A 19,800-nucleotide genomic window follows, 5' to 3' on the forward strand; every position below is an offset into this window, starting at 1 on the left:
CATGCACTGGGGGGGGGAGCGGAGGGTTACTAACCTTCCCTCCTTTTATACAACACAAGCAGAGGGTTACTAAACTACCACTTAAGGTGGATGCCTTCTGTGAACTGCCAAGCATTTGCTTTGTTGGACAGCTCCCATCCACAGAGGAGAGACTGAAAGCTGTCTCATCCCACCTTCTCTCATTTGGCCCTAGGTGAGTGCAAAGGGCCCCATCGTAGGAGCTGGTGGGGATGGACCTGTAACCCTGTCCGCCTCCTTGTTCTAGAGGCCTTGACTTCTCCAAGGGGAAGTCAGGCACTGAGGGAGGAGCAAATGCTTAGAGAACTGGAATCTGATAGCGAGAGAGGAGCATTCCAGCAAAGGCAGAGCCCTGTGCTAGGAGAGGGCAGGCCATCCAGGGAGTCCTGGCAGAAGGCCAGGCTGCTTGGGGAGCAGAGAGCCTGGAGAAGAAGGTGGGTGAGGAAGCTGCAGACATCAGAAGGGCCCTGACTCCTGAGGCTCTTAGATTTCCTCCCCAAAACAATGTGCCTGAATCAAGTTTCCATTCAGGGCTACAAACTGGAGAGGTGGGGTGGGTAGGAAACTGGAGAGGGTGCAGGGAACTGATTGGGAGTCTATGGTGAGGGCCTACACCAGAGATAATGTGCTTGTTTACTAACTTTCTCTGCCTTGCCAGGGTGCACTTAGTTATAGATTTCTCACGTACCTTTAAAAATTTTTTTTGGTGTTCCTGTTGTGGCTCAGCAGGTTAAGAATCTGACTAGTATCCATGAGGATGTGGGTTTGATCCCTGGCCTCGCTCAGTGGATTAAGGATCTAGTGTTACCACAAGCTGTGTCGTAGGGCTTAGATGTGGCTTGGATCTGGCATTGCCATGATCATGGCAAAAATTTCTTTTCATTTGCGTCTTTTTTGTCAATATAATTTTTATTTTCTATTGGGGTATAGTTGATTTATGATGCTGTGTTAGTTTCAGGTGTACAGCAAAGCGATTCCATTATACATATACACATATGCACTCTTTTTCAGATTCAGTTCCCATATAGGTTATTACAGAATATTGATCATTTGTGTATTTCTATGCTCCATGAGCTGGTAAGAACATTCATCTTCTTTTATTTACTCTGTATGAAGCGCCTGCTGTTACAAGGTGCTATGCTGGGTACTGGGGACACAAGATGGGCCCAACCCCATCCAGCAAGCTCGTGGAATCATAGAAGGAGACTAACAAGTAAGCAGGCATGCAGTGAAGGGTTCTGATTGGAGTCTGGTGGGATGCAGAGGGGACCAACTGCACGTGGAGAAAGGCTCATCATTTTAAATGAGGATGGTAGTGGGTGAACAGAAAAAGTTTCATTGACCCCTAAACTGAGTATTTAACATTGAAAAGGTGCTCACAGACAGAGAGCAGGCCCTGAATATTGCATGGGAAAAAGCATGGGGGTGTGCATTTAGCAAGGAAATGAAGTTTAGGGTGGGAGATGGTGTGCAGTCAAAGGTGAGGCTGCCAAGGTCAGGGAGTGGGGTTGTGGTGGGGTCTGGACTGGCTCTTTAACCTGTGGTAAGCTGCAGGGCACCATGGGAGAGTCAAAGAAGGTGTGAGGGAATTAGACTGTGCTTGTTCAGACCTACTCTGTGATCACTTAGAGCATATGATGAAGGCATGAGCCTCGAGGTGGGACGGCTCTTGGGAAATGTCAAATAGTGATTTGCCATAGACCAGTGGGAAGTGATGGAGGCCTGGATTAAGAAAGTATGAAGGCCATGATTTTCTTTTCTGAGGAGATGTTCATTTGTGCTGGATATTAGATTCCAGTTATAAGTGATATCATATGGTATTTGTCTTTGTCTTTCTGGTTCATTTCACTCAGTATGAGATTCTCTAGTTCCATCCATGTTGCTGCAAATGGCATTATGTCATCCTTTTTTATGTCTGAGTAGTATTCCATTGAAAAGAAAATCATGGACTTGGAGAAGAGACTTGTGGTTGCCTGATGGGAGGGGGAGGGAATGGGAGGGATCGGGAGCTTGGGCTTATCAGACACAACTTAGAATAGATTTACAAGGAGATCCTGCTGAATAGCATTGAGAACTATGTCTAGATACTCATGTTGCAACAGAAGAAAGGGTGGGAGAAAAACTGTAATTGTAATGTATACATGTAAGGATAACCTGACCCCCTTGCTGTACAGTGGGAAAATAAAAAAAAAAAAAAAGAAAGTATGAAGGGGGAATGGAGAGAAGGAGATGGGTAGGATCAGTGTGAGGAAAGAAGTCACACCTGCTGGGATTGGTTACAGTGAGTGCGGCATAATGTTTTCAAGGTTCATCCATATTATGGCAGGTATAGTACTTCGTGTCTTTTTATGACTGAATCATATTCCACTGCATGAATAACAACAGTTGCGTATCCATTTATCATTTGATGGACAATTTATGGTTGTATCAATAATGCTATTATGGCCATTCAATGACAATTTTTTTGTAAGGACATATGTTTCCAATTCTCTTGGATAGTTCCTATCGTGGCTCAGTGGTTAATGAATCCTACCAGGAACTATGAGGTGGCGGGTTTGATCCCTGGCCTTGCTCAGTGGGTTAAGGATCCTGTGTTGCCGTGAGCTGTGGTGTAAGCTACAGATGCAGCTCAGATCCCATGTTGCTGTGGCTCTGGTGAAGGCCGGCAGCTATAGCTCTGATTAGACCTCTGGCCTGGGAACCTCCATATGCCATGGGTGCGGCTCTAAAAAGCAATTCTCTTGGATATATGCCTAGGAGTGAAATTTCTGGGTCATAGTTAATTCAATGTTTACCTTTTTGAAGAATTGCCAAACTGGTCTGCTAAACAACTGAGCCATTTTACACTCCTACCAGCACCATATGAGATTTCTGATTTCTCTGCATCTTTGCCAATGCCTGTTGTTATGTTTTTTTTTATTGTAGCTATTCTAATGGAGGTAAAGTGGTATTTCTTTGGGGCTTTGATTTGCATTTCCCTAATGTTAAAGTCTTTTCATGTGCTTATTGGATATTGGTATATATTTTTGGAAAAATATTCAAATTCTTTGCCTATTTTTAATTGGCATATTTGCGTTTTTGCTGTTAAGACCTCTTTTTTTTTTTTTTTTTTTTTTTTGCCTTTTCTAGGGCCGCACCCACGGCATATGGAGGTTCCCAGGCTGGGGGTCTATTCGGAGCTGTAGCCACTGGCCTACACCAGAGCCACAGCAACGCGGGATCCGAGCCACATCTGCAACCTACACCACACCTCACGGCAATGCCGGATCGTTAACCCACTGAGCAAGGCCAGGGATCGAACCCGCCACCTCAGAGTTCCTAGTCGGATTCGTTAACCACTGTGCCATGACGGGAACTCCAGAGGTCTTTATGTATTCTCCTTATCAGACACATGATTTGCAAATATTTTCTCCCCTTCTGTAGCTTATCTTTCATTTTCTTGATTGTGTCACTTGAAACAGAAAGGCTTTTAATTTTGGTGAAATTCAATTTGTTTTCTTTTTTGTTTGTGCTTTTGATATCATGTCTAAAAAACTATTGCCTCGATGTGACCAAAATTTATTGCCTATGTTTTCTTCTTAAAGTTTTATAGTTTTAGCTCTTACATTTATGCCTTTTATCTATTTTTAGTTAATTTTTGCGTATGGCGTGAGGTAGGGGGTCTAACTTTATTCTTTTGCATGTGGACATCTAGCACCATTTGTTGAAAACACTTTAAATTGTCTTAGCACCTTTGTCAGAAATTAATTGACTATAAATACTGAAGTTTATTCCTGTAACCTGCTTCAATTCCATTGATCTATATGTCTATCCTTATACCAGCACCACACTCTCTAGAATACTGTAGATTTGCAATAAATTTTCCAGATTGTTTTGGCTATTCTGGGTCTCTTGCATTTCCCTATAAATTTTAGGATCAGTCTGTCAATTCTACAAATAAGACAAAACAAGACAAAAGTAATTTTGATAGGGATTTTGTTGAATCACTATCTCCATTGGGGAATATTACTATCTTAACAATTTTCTTTTCTTTTTTCTTTTTTTTGCTTTTTAGGGCTGTACCTGCAACATATGGAGGTTTCCAGGCTAGGAGTCCAATTGTAGCTACAGCTGCCGGCCTTCACCACAGACACAGCAACATCAGATCCGAGCCATGTTTCGACCTACACCATAGCTCACAGCAATGCCAGATCCTAAACCTACTGAGCAAGGCCAGAGATCAAACCCACAACCTCGTAGTTCCTAGTCAGATTCGTTTCTGCTGTGCCATGACGGGAACTCTACAATTTTCAATTTTTGGACATGGGATGTTTTTCCATTTGTTTAGAGCTTTAATTTCCTTCAGCAATGTTTTATATTTTTCAGTTTTCAAATTTCTTGTTTCTTTGGTTAAATTTATCCTCATGTATGCTATTCTTTTTGATTCTATTGTAAATGGAATTGTTTTCATTATTTTCAGATTTCTCCTTTACTAGTGTATAGAAATACAATTGATTTTTGTATATCCATCTTTTATCCTTCAACCTTACTGGGCGTATCAGCGGTAAAAGAAAAATATTAGATTCTTTAGGATTTTCCATATCTTAAAGAATCATATCATTTGTGAATAGAGATAGTTTTTTCTTTCCAATCTGGATGACTTTTATTTCCTTCTGTTGTCTAGGATCTAAAGTACAATGTTATACGGAAATGACAAGATTGGGCATCATTTTCTTGTTCCTGATCATATGGGGAAAGATTTCAGTCTTTTACCCTTAAGTATAATGTTAGCTGTGGGTTTTTCTTAGATGCCTTTTATCAGATTAGGAAGTTACCTTCTATATAGTTTACTGCATTTTTTTAAATCATGAAAAGATGTTGGATTTTGTAAAATGATCTTTCTGCCTCTATTGAGAAATATCTGGTTTTCTCTTTAATCCATTAAAATGAGGTAGTAAATTAAATTGATTTTCGTATGTTGAACAAGCCTTGTATGCTGGGACAAATTTCACTTGGTCCTGACATATAATTCCTTTTTATATGTGGCTGGATTCAGCTTGCTAGTATTTTGTTGAAGACTTTTGCATCTATATTTATGAGATATTGGTCTGTAGTTATATTGTGTTATTTTTTTCTGATTTGCTTATGAGGTTGAAACTGCCCTCATAGAATAAGTTGGGAGGCATTTTGTGAAGGTTTGGTGTTAATCCTTCCTTACTTGTTAATTAGAATTCACCAGTGAAGTTATCTGATTCTGGGTTTTCTTTTGTGGGATTTTTTTTTTTTTGGATTACTAATTTAATCTCTTTACTTATTATAGTCTTATTCAGATTTTCTATTTATTCTTTGGTCAATTTTGGTAGTTTTTGTCTAAGAATTTATCCATTTCATCTAGGTTGTTGAATTTGTGGGGAAACAATTGTGTATTCTATTTAGTCCTTTTTATCTCTGCAAGGTTTGGTAGTGATGTCCTTTTTTACATTCCTCACTTCAGTTATTTGAGTTTTGTCTCTCTTTCTTTCCTTGGTAAGTCTAGTTGAAAATATGTCAATTTTGTTGATCTTTACAAAAAAATATTTTTGGTTTTGTTGATTTTCTCCTTTGCTTTTGTATTCTCCATTTCATTAATTTCCACTCTAATCTTTATTTCCTTCTGCTTGCTTTGGGTTAGTTTATTCATCTTTTTCTAGTTTCTAAAAGTAGATTACTGATTTGAGATTTTCTTCTTTTGTAGGCATTTACAGCTATAGATATCCCTACATATACTGTTTAAACTACATCCCATTAGGTTTGGTATGCTGTGTTTTCAATTTCATTCATCTCAAAGTATATTCCAATTTCCCCTTTGACCTATTGGTTATTAGATTATGTTGTTATATCCATATCTTTGTCATTTCCCAAATTTATTGCAGTTCTTGGTTTTTAATTTCATTCCATTGTGATCAGAGAACATATTTTGTATGATTTTAATGCTTTAAAATTTATCGAGCCTTGTTTTTTGATCTATCATGCGATATGACCTAGAGAATGTTTCATGTACATTTCAGAAGAATGTGATGTGTCAAGACTTTTGATGATCAGAGTGTTCCGTAGAAGTCTATTAGCTTCTGGTAGGTTTATAGTGTTGTTCAATTTTGTATTTCCTTGCTGATCTTCTACTCGTTATATCCATAACTGGAAGTGAAGTTTTGAAGTCACCAACTATTATTATTCAATTGTATATTTTAAATTTTTTCAGTTTTTGTCTTCATGTGTTTTGCCATCTATTTGAAGGTACATGTATATTTAAAACCATTGTAGTTTCTTGATGGATTTACCCTTGTATCATTATAGAATGTCCTTTTTTTTTTTGTCTCTAGTAACAGTTTTTGTCTTAAAGTCTGTTTATCCTGATAGCTTAATTTCACCTTCATTTTGAAGAATAGTTTTGTTGGCTACACAATTCTTAGTTGGCAGTCTTTTTTTTTTTTTTTTTTTTTTTTTTTTTTTTTGCCATTTCTTGGGCAGCTCCTGCGGCAGATGGAGGTTCCCAGGCTAGGGGTCGAATCGGAGCTGTAGCCACTGGCCTACACCAGAGCCACAGCAGCGCAGGATCTGAGCTGTGTCTGCAACCTACACCACGGCTCATGGCAACGCTGGATCCTCAACCCACTGAGCAAGGCCAGGGATCAAACCCACAACCTCATGGTTCCTAGTCAGCTTCGTTAACCACTGAGCCACAACGGGAACTCCAGCAATCTTTTTCTTTCAGTGCTCTGAACATGTCATTTCACTGTCTTCTGGACTCCATGAGAAATGAGCTGTTCAGTTTATTGAGGATCCCTGCACTTTCAAGATTCTCTTTTCATTTGTTTTGTGTTTGATTATGATGTGCCCAAGTTTGGATCTCTTTGCTTACTGTGTTTTGAGTTTATTGAACTTCTTGGACACATAGATTAATGTTTTTCTCAAATTTGTGAACCTTTTGGTTAGTCTTTCTTCAAATAATCTTTCTGCCCCTTTCACTCTTTCCTTTCCTTCTATGACTCCCATTATGCCTGTGTTTGTTTGTCAATGCTCCATTGGTCTCCAGGGTTCTATTAATATTTCTTTTTAATTTTTTTCAAGGGTGATAATCTCAACTGATCTGTTATCAAGTTCATAAATTCTTTCTTCTGCTAGCTCAGGTTTACTGTTGGGCCCTTTGTAATGAATTTTTCATTTCAGTTATTATGCTTGTCAACTCTAGAATTTCTATTTCTTTAAAATAATTTCTATATTTTTATTTATATCCTCTATTTGGTGAGATATTTTTCTCATACAATTGTTCTTAAAGTTTCCTTTACTTTAGTTAGTTAATCTGTTTAAAAAGGATAATTTAAAGTCTTATCTAGTAAATCTAACATCTGGGTTTCCTCAGGAGCAGTTTCTATTGACTGCTATTTTTTTTCTTTTTTTTTTTTTTATGTATGGGTCTTACCAGCCTTTGCCAGTAGATTCTGTGTGTATGTTGGGCACACCTTCAAGGATGTGGCAAACAGTTTACATTTGTGCCTTAGCCTTTACTTCCTCCTTGCACAGAGCCTCAAGGTTAGTCAGAGGTGAGAGATTAGGGCCATCTAAGGTCTTTCCTGGACATGTGCAGAGCCCTACTTATGAACATGGCTTTTAGACTCCCAGAAATATACCGGAGGTTTTTGATTCCTGCCCCCCCCCACCCACGTGTCCAGGGACACCTCATTCTCCAGATTTACCTTTTAAATTTTTTTGGTTTGCTTCTTGTTCGCATCAACTATTATCACTGCCTCAGGTAGCTGCAGTGTTAAGCATTTGCTGATGATTATTTTTAATTCCCAAGGGAAAAAAATTGTTGCAGTGAGTGAGATTTGAGTCGGGTCAAATAAAGACAATCTACATGAGCAGGTGTTTCTAGGGAGCTTGCAGACAGGTTAGATAATAACAGTTCTTTGGGGATGGAACTTCTGGGAAACTCCACATCCCTTCTGTCTTCTTCATTGTACCATGGTTGTGAGGCGGTTCATTCTCAATGGCACTGTATATCTTGAGAAAGGATGATGGAATTAGGGCAAGTCAAAGTAACCACAAAGCTTGGTTCTTACTGATAGTCAGCAATTTTCTTTTTATTTTAAATTTAATTTTATTGAGGTATAGTTGATTTACAATGTTGTGTTAATTTCTGCTATATAGCAAAGTGATTCAGCCCATGCATGTACACATATCCATTCCCATATAGGTTATTGCAGAACACAGGGATTTTCTTAAACATTCCTTGGACTTTTCAAGCATTTGATTAACTTCCAAGGTTCTGAAAAAGTTGGTATTTACAATTCTTGCCAGTTCTTCATGAATTTTACGGAGGGAAAGTGTTTTTTTTTGGGGGGGTGGAGGTGCTGCTCCTGTGGCATATGGAAGTTCCCAGGCTACGGATCAATTAGAGCTGCACCTGCGGTCTATACTACAGCCACACCAACATGGGATCTGAGCTGCACCTGTAACCTACACCACAGCTTGTGGCAATGCTGGATTCTTAACCCACCGTGCAAGGGTATGGAATGAGTCTGCATCCTCTCAGACACTATGTTGTGTTCTTAACCTGCTGAGCCACAAGTGGAACTCTGAGGGAAAGATTTTTGTGAATCCTTACTCTACCTTTCCACTGATGTCTGGGCTTTTTATTTAAAGTGCAAAGTAATAATACTTCCATTTATTATATAAACAATATAATATCAACAAGCAAACACTCAAAAAAAAAAAAACCTCCACCCACAATCTTACCCATTTAACACATTAACTGTTTTTTTTTAATTCCATTTCTTGCCCACTGACATGAATACTTTTGGTACTGTTAACAATCATAGTCTAGATTTACTCTTATATTCTCCTCTTGGTACTTTATATCATATTGTTGTTTCTTTTGCTGCTTTGTAATTTATAGAATGGATATTTTAATGCTTAAAATTCTATCAATTTTATCTGTTATGTAATTCATTACCTTTCTTTTTGACCATTGAGGAGTTTTCAACTTTACCAGTATTATAAATAAGATTACTATAGCACAAGCATGCAGTTCATTGTTTCAAAGATATTTCCTCAGGATAAGTTCTGTTTAGTATTGTTTGCTCTCAAAGGCTGAAAACATTTTATGTTTCAAGTTATTTCCAAAAGGATTATGCTAATTTATATTTTCATCAATAATATATATGTTTATTTATGTCCTTTATAACATTGGCTGTTAACGATTTTTAATTTGTAAATACATATAACATTAAAATTATTAATGAGTTGAACAACTTTTATTTCTGCTTTATTTTATGTGAATTTTCTCTTCTTCTGGTCTTAAAATTACTATAGCTATCCCATATATAGTCATTGATATTTTCATCACTTCTGAAAAAGTGAGATTGTCATATAGAATCTTGTCATTTAAAGCCACTTTCAAATTATTTTCCTTAATATTAAAATGTCTCTTAATCATTGCCACAATTTTTAGAAGTACTAAATGATGTCTTTTTTTTTTTTAATCGTAAAGTAAAGCTATCCTTCTTAATGTTTCTTAGAGGCTAGTAGTTTTATACCTTTCAGATAGTCCCAGAAAAATCTCATGTAATTTAAAGTATCATTTAGCTTTTGTCAATGTATTGAATTATGTCATATATTTTTTCTTGAGGGAAATGTATATTTTGAGTGTTAAATAATTAGTGTTCAAGCAAACTTTTAGAATGTATCACTTTAAAAGCTTAAAACTTCTTATTTTAGTGATTGTGCAAATGAAAACATTACCTGAAATTGGTGACTTATTACAAATTCTACAACCTAATCTAATTTTTACTTTTCCCCAGTTTAAGGCCGATCCTCCTGCTGTGACTTTTGTACTAACTGGGGAGACAGATGGCATATTTCAGATACAACCAGATGGACTTCTATATCACAACAAAGCCCTGGACCGGGAAACAAGAGCGGTTCACAAACTCCAGGTGAACTAAGACCTGATGAAGGACACTTAACGCCAACCTCTCTGAGCACCCTTCGTCCTGGAAGGATCACTGGCATCTTTATCCCTGGCATGGAACCCTGTTTCAGCATGCTTTGCAAACTTCATTTGTCCTTTCATTCTCTTATTTTTTTTTTAACCAGCTAGAGAGGGATGTAGCAAATGTACCCTCGTCTCATTTTTAGGCTTTTTGACCAGAGTAACCCAATTTATATTAACAAGGCCTGAGTGTGGCCATAGTAAGGCACCTGGATCAAAACCAAGTCAATACTTCTCTAATGTTTCGCTGGTATCTGCCTGAGCTCTGGACCCACAAAGAAGGCAGCATCAGTGCTAGACTGGAGCTCCTGTGGGCCTTGCAAGAAGCAGAGGTAACCAATGACTAAAGTCAGAGACTGACTAAAGAGATCCTCCTTCCTTAGTTTTCATGGTTTGTATCTGAATACATAGGAATGGTAGAGAACTAATTGCAGGAAAAAAGAGCAAGCCGAAAGCTTTCTGTTGGTAACTTTTACTGTTGGCTTTGCAGGCGACCACTAAAATGCTTCTGTAACAGGACATGGCATTTCCATATCCTCAAGGGTCAAAGTTTTCTTATTTCATTCATTCCAACTATTTAGAAAAAAAAGCATGTCCAGTGTCCAGCACACTCCACTGCTGGAAACACAGTCATGATTATCTTGGTTTAACTGATAGGGCTTCTATTTGAGCAGCTCCCAATCTGGGCTTTTATGGGTGTCTTTCTCCCCTGTGGTCACCAGGTTATTTGTTATTTGGGTTCTAATTCCCTTCAAGTGACTTTTGGGTGTGTGATATGAAGTCCAGACTCACCAAAGCGGTTTCCCTTTCCTTTCGACATCAGGTCTCAGCCCTGGATGCTCATGGCAACACAGTGGAGGGCCCAGTCCCCATCACCATAGAGGTGAAGGACATCAATGACAATCGGCCTACGTTTCTCCAGACAAACTATCAAGGCTCAGTCAGGCAGAATTCTCGCCCAGGTAACAGGCAAGGGGCAAATTTATGCGGCTAACATCGGTAGCTGTCATTCATTAAGCTCTTACTATCTTATTTAAATTTCGCAGTAGTCCCCTGGGAGTTGTTTTATTATCCCCACCATTCTAGGGCACAATTTCTCAACCTTGGCACTGTTGACATCTTGGGCCTGATAATTCTTTTTTTTTTTTTTAATTAGGGACTGTTCTATGCATTATAAGGTGTTAGGCAGTGTCCCTCATATCGACGCACCAGGTGCCAGTAATCACATTTCCCCTCCAAGTCACAATAGCAAAAGTATCTTCAGGCATTGCTGAACATCCCCGGGAGGGGGGCAAAATCACCCCAGTTGAGAACCATTATTTTAGGGTGAAAATTTAGAATACCTTAGACCTCTAGAATACTATAGAACACTCTGGAAAGATAAGCTTACTCTCTCACATCCTCCTCAGAATCCGCTTTCTCTTGGTCACTGCTGGCTCCTAGTTCTTTTTCTTCTCTTACCTCCAGCTCCTAGCTATGGCTCCTCCCTTTGCTGTTCTCTTACCTTTCATTTCCATAAAAGTCCCTCATCAAGACACGGGTGTGTGCTGCAGGCTCTACTGAAGATGTAGAGGCATGAAGGTGCAGCATGTCAAAACAGTGTACAAAATAAACATGAATATTAGACTTTGGGTTCTCAGAAAGACTCTTGGCCAGTTCCATCATCCCAACTGTCAAATTTCCTTCTGTGTTACTTAATCTTCTCTCTCACTCCTCAATGCCACTTCCAATAACTCAGGAAGAATATTCTTTCCACTTTATTTATTTATTTATTTTAGGACTGCACCTGAGGCATATGGAGGTTCCCAGGCCAGGGGTCCAATTGGAGCTACAGCTGCTGGCCTACACCACAGCCACAATAATGCAGGATCCAAGTCACATCTGCGACCTATACTACAGCTCATGGCAACACCAAGTCCTTAACCCACGCTTGCCAGGCCAGGGATAGAACCTGCAACCTCATGGTTCCTAGTCAGATTCATTTCCTCTGTGCCCCAATGGGAACTCCTCCATCCACTTTATTATGTGGAGTAAGTTCATGTGTCTCTGTCCCTGAGGTTACATACTAAAGGCTCATTACTGAACTCTGCTATGTAAAAATCTTCCAAGTTTTATCCTTTTTCTCTTCACTAATAGGATCTTCTAGATCAGCGGTTCTCAAGTTTTTTGGATTCAGGGCTCCTGTATTCTTGTGAAAACTACTGTGGACTCCAAAGAACTTTTGGATTTGGGGACTCTATCCAGTGGTGTGCTGGTGAATTTTAATAGCTGTCTATTTAGGGGTGGGGAACCCTGATTTGTAGCATTTTCCTTCCTGTCTCTCTCTCTCTGTCTCTCTTTTTTTTTTTTTTTTTTTTTTTTGCTTTTTACAGCCACACCTGCAGCATATGGAAGTTCCCAGGCTAGGGGTCAAATTAGAGCTGCAGCTACTGGCCTACTCCACGGCCACAGCAATGTGGGATCTGAGCCACATCTGTGACCTAGAACACAGCTCATGGCAACACTGGAAACTTAACCCACTGAGCAAAATCAGGGATAGAACCTGCATCGTCATGGATACTGGTTGGATTCGTTTCTTCGGAGCCACAATGGGAACTCCCAGCATTTGTCAATTTCTGTGCTGTAAATACTCCCACCACAAACTATTTTAAGCTACCAATGGTGTTAACAATTGTCTCACAAAATTTCCAGAAATTCAACTAGTTCTCAAGAGCTGGCTCCAGTACATCTTTGGTTATATCTATCAATATTTATCATATTTGAAATTAAAACTGAGAAATTAAAAATATTTGTTTTGTAGTTGATTTAAAATAATAAGCATATTTAAAAATTTTTAAGCTTTTTTCTTTCAGTTTTATTGAAATATAATTGACACGGAGTTCCCGTCATGGCTCAGTGGTTGACGAATCCGACTAGGAACCATGAGGTTGCGGGTTTGATCCCTGGCCTTGCTCAGTGGGTTAAGGATCTGGCGTTGCCGTGAGCTCTGGTGTAGGTCGCAGACGAGGCTTGGATCTGGAGTTGCTGTGGCTCTGGTGTAGGCTGGCAGCTACAGCTCCGATTAGACCCCTAATCTGGGAACCTCCATATGCCGCAACTGTGGCCCTAAAAAGATAAAAAAAAAAAAAAGAAAAGAAAGAAAGAAAGAAATATAATTGACATACAGCACTACATAAATTTAAGGTGGACAGCATGATTTGACTTACATACATCATGAAATGATTATCACAATAAGTTTAGTGTACATAAAAGAAAAAAAAAGCATTTTTTCCCTGTGATGAGAACTCTTAGGATTTATTCTCCTAACAACCTTCATATATGTCATACAGCTCTGTTAATTACAAAATCATGTTGTACATCACCTCTCTAGTATTTATAAGTTTGTGTCTTTTTTGGGGGGAGGGATGCTGGCCCATGGCATGCAGAAGTTCCTGGGCCAGGGATCAAACCCTCACCTCACCAGTAACCCAAGCCACAGAGGTGACAATGCCAGATTCTTAGACCACTGAGCCATCTGGGAACTCCAAGTTTGTATCTTTTGACCATCTTCAACCAATTCCTCCTCCCTCTACCTCCAACTCTGGAACCACAAATCTGATCTCTTTTTTCTTTTTCTTTTTTTTTTAATTTTAATTTTTTCAGCTGTACCTATGGCACATTGAAGTTCCTGAGCCAGGGATCAAACCTGCACCAGAGCAGTGACATCAGATCCTTAACCTGTTGCACCACAGGAGAACTGATCTCTTTTTCTATGAGTTTGTTTTAAGTATGGTCAACTTACCATGCTATGTTAATTCCTGGCGTACAATGTAGTGATCTGATATTTTTTTACATTACAAAATGACCATCAACTGTTTTAGCCTCTGTACCTCTACCTAGAACAGATCTCTTCCATTTTCTCTGCTTGTAAATACCAACTCATCCCAGAAAAATCAGCTAAAAAGTTGCTCCCTTTGTGACACTCGCTTCATCTGCCCCGTAGATTTAATTGCTTTCTCTGTTCCCATGACACTTAAATTTTTTTCATGTAAGTTTTAATTGAAGGATAATATACACAAGAAAAAATAAATCTCATACATTTCAGTAATTATGCAAAGTGAACTTACTGCTGCCACAAGCACCTAATTCAAAAAACAGAATGATACTGGAGGTCCCATCATGGCTCAACGGTTAGCGAACCCAACAGGGATCCATGAAGACAGGGGTTCAATCCCTGGCCTTGCTCAGTGGGTTAAGGATCTGGCATTGCCATGAACGGTGGTGTAAGTCACAGACATGGCTCAGATCCTGCATTGCTGTGGCTTTGGCATAGGCCGGCCCCCAGCCTGGGAACCTCCATATGCTGCGGGTGCAGCCCTAAAAAGACCCCCCCAAAGAAAAGAAATACGATAATACTAGGACCACAAAATTCTCCCTTTCCACTTCCAGAGACTATACCTCCAGTCTGAATAAGATGTTGGTTTTGCCTGTATTTGAACTTTATATAAATGGAATCATACTATGTGTTTTCTTTTGAATCTAGCTCCTTCTCCCTTGTGTCTTTGAGATTCAGAAAAGATGCTGAATAGATGTAGTTAATTTGTTCTCATTGCTCTTCAGCAGTCCACATTTATCTATTCTACTTCTGATGGTCACTGAGTTGCTTTCAGATTTGTGTTGTTAGCAGAGTGTCTTTTTGTAGTTGTCCTTTTTTTTTTTTGGCTGTGTCTGAGGCATGTTAAGTTCCAAGGGCAGGGATCGAACCTACATCACAGCAGTGACCCAAGCCACTGTAGTGGCAACGCCAGATGCTTAACCCACTGCCCTGGGGTGGGGATTTACCAATGTTGTATTTTTAATGTTTCCTTTTAACACTTCCTCATTGTGTTGTAATGATTACATTCCATGTCTGACATACTAGACTTGGTTCCCTAAAAGGCTTTGTAACCTAAGTGTCGATTATATTACATGAGACATCATAGAACTTTTAAGATGTTTGTAAAGGAAGGAGCATCTGAAAGAATCCTTCTTTAGTTAAAACCCTTAAATGTATTATATTTACCTTTCTTACAGTCATGTGTGAGAAGTGGGCCCATTCTTTTTTTTTTTTTTTGTCTTTTTGCTATTTCTTTGGGCCGCTCCCATGGCATATGGAGGTTCCCAGGCTAGGGGTTGAATTGGAGCTGTAGCCACTGACCTACGCCAGAGCCACAGCAACGCAGGATCCGAGCCGTGTCTGTAACCTACACCACAGCTCATGGCAACGCTGGATCGTTAACCCACTGAGCAAGGGCAGGGACCGAACCCGCAACCTCATGGTTCCTAGTCGGATTTGTTAACCACTGCGCCACGACGGGAACTCCAGTGGGCCCATTCTTAATTAAAATGTCTCTGGAGATGTATGACCAAGGATGATCATACATTGTGATGATCACAATATATATAAATGTTGAATCATTATGTTGTACACCTGGAACTAATATGCTAGTAGTATATTATATATTATATATATATATTACATCAATATACCTCTTTTAAAAAATTCATTATTATCATTAATTTACAATGTTCTGTCAATTTATGCTCTACAGCAAAGTGATCAGTTATACATATAAATATACTCTTTTTCTCACATTATCCTCCATGATGTTCCATCGCAAGTGGAAATAGTGATTAGATTAGATATAGTTCCCTGTGCTAAACAGCAGGATCTCCAAACTCAATAGTTTGCATCTACTAACTTCAAACTCCTAGTCAATCCCAGACCCTCCCCCTTCCCTATGGCAAACACTAGTATGTTTTCCATGTCCATGAGTTTTTCTGTAGACAGGTTCACTTGTGCCATGTATTATATTCCAGATATAAGTGATATCATGGTATTTGTCTTTCTCCTTTTGACTTACTTCACTTAGTATGAGAGTCTGTAGTTCTATTCATGTTGCTGCAAATGGTATTAGTTTGTTCTTTATTATGGCTGAGTAGTATTCCATTGTGTATACGTACCACATCTTAATCTATTCATCTGTCATTGGACATTTAGGTTGTTTCCACGTCTTGGCTATTGTGAATAGTGTTGCAATGAACATAGGAGTGCACATATCTTTTCCAATGAAAATTTTGTTTGGGTAGATGCCCAGAAGTGGAGTTGCTGGATCATATGGTATTCTATATTTAGTTTTCTGAGGAACCTTCATACTGTTTTCCATAGTGGTTGTACCAGCTTACATTTCCAACAACAGTGCAGGAGGGTTCCCTTTTCTCCATACCCACTCCAGCATTTGTCTTTTGTAGACTTACTAATGATGGCCATTCTGACTGGTGTGAGGTGGTACCTCATTGTGGTTTTGATTGGCCTTTTTCTAATAGTGATATTGAGCATTTTTTAATGTGCCCTTTGGACATCTGTATATCTTCTTCAGGGAAACGTCTATTCAGGTCTTCTGCCCATTTTTCCATTGGGTTGCGGACTTTTTTGCTGCTGAGTTGTATGAGTTGTTTGTATATTTTAGAGATTAAGCCCTTGTCAGTTGCATCAATTGAAAATTTTTTTCCCATTATGTGGGTTATGTTTTTGTTATGATTTCCTTTGCTGTGCAAAAAATTTTAAGTTTGATAAGGTCCCACTTGTTTATTTTTGTTTTTATTTCTATTGCTTTGGGAGACTGACCTGAGAAAACATTTATATGGTTGGTGTCAGAGAATGTTTTGCCTATGTTCTCTTGTAGGAGTGTTATGCTGTCTTGTCTTATATTTAAGTTTTTAAGCCATTTTGAGTTTATTTTTGTGCATGGTGTGAAGGTGTGTTCCAATTCCACTGATTTACATGCAGCTGTCCAGTTTTCCCAGCACCACTTACTGAAGAGACTGTCTTTCCCCCATATTTTTGACTCCCTTGTCAAAGGGCAATTGACTGTAGGTGCCTGGGTTTATTTCTGGGTTCTCTCTTCTGTTCGATTGGTCTGTCTGTATGTCTGTTTTGGTACCAGTACCACATTGTCTTGATTATTGTGGCTTTGTAATATTGCCTGAAGTCTGAGAGAGTTATGCCTCCTGCTTGGTTTTTGTTCCTCAGGATTGCTTTGGAAATTCTGGGTCTTTTGTGGTTCCATAGAAATTTTTGGATTGTTCTAGTTCTGTGAAAATTGTCATGGGTATTTTGATAGGGATTGCCCTGAATCTGTAGAATGCTTTGGATAGTGTGGCCATTTTAAGGATGTTAATTCTTCTAATCCAGGAGCATGGAATATCTTTCCATTTCTTTGAATCTTTTTTAATTTCCTTGATTAGTGTTTTATAATTCTCAGCATATAGGTCTTTTACCTCCTTGGTCAGGCTTATTCCTAGGTATTTAATTTTTGGAGGTATGATTTTAAAAGGTATTGTATTTTTATATTTCTTTTCTAATATTTTGTTGTTAGTGTATAGAAATGCGACCAATTTCTGAATGTCAGTCTTGTATCCTGCTACTGTACTGAATTCACTGAGGAGTTCGAATAGTTTTTGTGTGGAGTCCTTAGGGTTTTCTGTACAAAGTATCATGTCATCTGCATAGAGTGACAATTTTACCTCTTCTCTACCAATTTGGATACCATTTCTTTTGTTTGTCTGATTTCTGTGGCAAGGGCTTCCAGTACTATGTTGAATAAAAGTGGTGAGAGTAGGCATCCTTGTCTTGTTCCAGATTTTAGTGGGAAGGCTTTCAGCTTTTCTCCATTGAGTATATTGGCTGTGACTTTGTCATAAATGGCTTTGATTATGTTAAGGTATGTTCCCTCTATACCCACTTTGGTAAGAGTTTTTTTAAATCATGAATGGATGTTGGATTTTTTCAAGTGCTTTTTTTGCATCTATTGAGATGATCATATGGTTTTTTGACTTCTTTTTTTTTTATGTGGTTTATTACATTGACTTCGTATGTTGAACCATCCTCGCGAATTTGGGATGAATCCTGCTGGGTTGTGGTGTATGATCTTTTTAATGTGTTGTTGGATTTGGTTGGCTAAACTTTTGCTGAGAGTTTTTGCTTCTATATTCATAAAAATATTGGCTTATAATTTTCTTTTTTCATAGTGTCTTTGTCTGGTTTTGGTATAATGGTGATGGTGGCTTCATAGAATGTCTTTGGGAGTGTTCCTTCTTCTTCAGTCTTTTGGACAAGTTTAAGAAGAATCAGTATAAGTTCTTCTTTGTATGTTTGGTAGACTTAGCCTGTGAAGCCACCTGGTCCTGGACTTCTGGTTTGTAGAAAGTTTTGTTTTGTTCTTTAACAGACATATTGAAGTTCATTTCTAGTGATCAGTCTGTTCAAATTATCTGTTTCTTCTTGAATCAGTTTTGGTGGACTGTGTGTTTCCAGAAAGTTGTCTATTTCTTCTAGGTTGTCAAATTTATTGGAATATAATTGTTCATAATATTCACATTTTTTTGGTATTTCTGCAGTATCAGTTGAGATATCTCCTTTTTCATTTCTTATTTTATTTGGGTACTCTCTCTTTGCTTCTTGGTGAATCTGGCCAGAGGTTTGTCAATTTTGTTTATTCTTTTAAAGAACTAGCTCTTGGTTTTACTGATTTTTTTCTTTTTTTTTAGGTCTATTTTATCGATTTCTTCTCTGATCCTTATGATTTCCTTATTTCTGCTGACTTTAGGTTTTGTTAGTTTTTTTTCAAATTCTTTTAAATGGTAGGTTAGATTGTTGATTTGAGATTTTTCTTCTTTTTTGAGGGAGGCCTGTATTACCATGAACTTCCCTCTGAGAACTGCTTTTGTGGCATTCTGTAGATTTTGTATGGTTGTGTTTTCTTTGTAATTTGTCTCAAGGTGTTTAATTTCCTTTTGACTCCTGTTGACCCATTGTTTTTTTAGTAGAATGTAGTTTAGTCTCCAAATAGTCAGTTTTTTTCTCATTTCTTTTCCTGTGATTGATTTCTAGTTTCACGCCATTGTGGTCAGAGAAGATGCTTGGGGTAATTTCTATACTCTTAAATGTGTCGAGGTTAGTTTTGTGCCCCAGGATGCAGTCAATCCTAGAGAATGTTTCATGTGAACTTGTAAAGAATGTATATTCTGGGTTTTTTTTTTTTGATGTAATGTCCTGAAAATATCAATTAAGCTTAACTGTTCTATATTGTCACTTAGGATCTCTCTGCCTTATTGATTTTTCTGTCTGGAAGATCTGTCCATTGATGGGAGTGACATGAGGGCTGCTCTTGGTTTGGATTCTTCCTTTCTCTTTCCTCATTGTGGGCAAACTGTTGTTCCCTTGATAGGGGGTGTGCAGACACATGTCTTGCTCATGCTTCCAAGGAGGTGGGGGCAACAGCAGTGCTTTCAGGTGTTGTCCAGTACTAGGCCCTTGGCAGTGGCAGTGACCCATGGATAGGTGAGGGTGGCAGGCTACACCTAGTTGCAGGGCCCTTGGTAGTGGCAGTGATCCCCCAGGAAGGTGGGGGCTGTGCCCTGGGGCCCTTGGCAGTGGCAATGGCAGGGCATGTGTTCCCAGGGAGGTGAGGGCAATGGGCAGCACTTGGTTGCAGGGCCCTCTGTGGTGGTGACCCCTGGGAGAACTAGGGTGGCAGATGGTACCTGGTTACAGGATCCTCAGTGATGGCAGGCCACACCCACCTCTGGAGTCTGAGATGGCTGTGGTGGTTTGTACCTGTCATCATAGCCCTCAGAAAAGGCATCCTGCCACCTGAGAGTCCATCAGTGTGTGCACAGAGAAAGAAATTCCTATAGTGGTTCCACCCCCCCAACCCCTGCCTCTTGGACCCCCCCAAAATTGTGCCTTGCTT

The 19,800-nt window shown here is 39.0% G+C and overlaps 1 protein-coding gene across 1 annotated transcript in view; it reads left to right on the forward strand.

Moving 5' to 3' along the window:
• The window catches only part of CDH17 (cadherin 17), an 82,475-nt gene that overhangs the window by 18,553 nt on the left and 44,122 nt on the right, over nucleotides 1–19,800 (forward strand). Inside the window, exons 4-5 of the mRNA XM_001927101.5 lie at nucleotides 9,837–9,971; nucleotides 10,851–10,989. Of these exons, the coding sequence (XP_001927136.1) occupies nucleotides 9,837–9,971; nucleotides 10,851–10,989 (274 nt within the window). The remainder of the gene's footprint in view (nucleotides 1–9,836; nucleotides 9,972–10,850; nucleotides 10,990–19,800) is intronic.

Source organism: Sus scrofa, chromosome 4 (assembly GCF_054392235.1).
Source record: "Sus scrofa isolate SSC_HxYL_T2T_F1_AM1 chromosome 4, Sscrofa_HxYL_maternal_Yorkshire_Landrace_v2.0, whole genome shotgun sequence".
Classification (NCBI taxonomy): Eukaryota; Metazoa; Chordata; class Mammalia; order Artiodactyla; family Suidae; genus Sus; species Sus scrofa.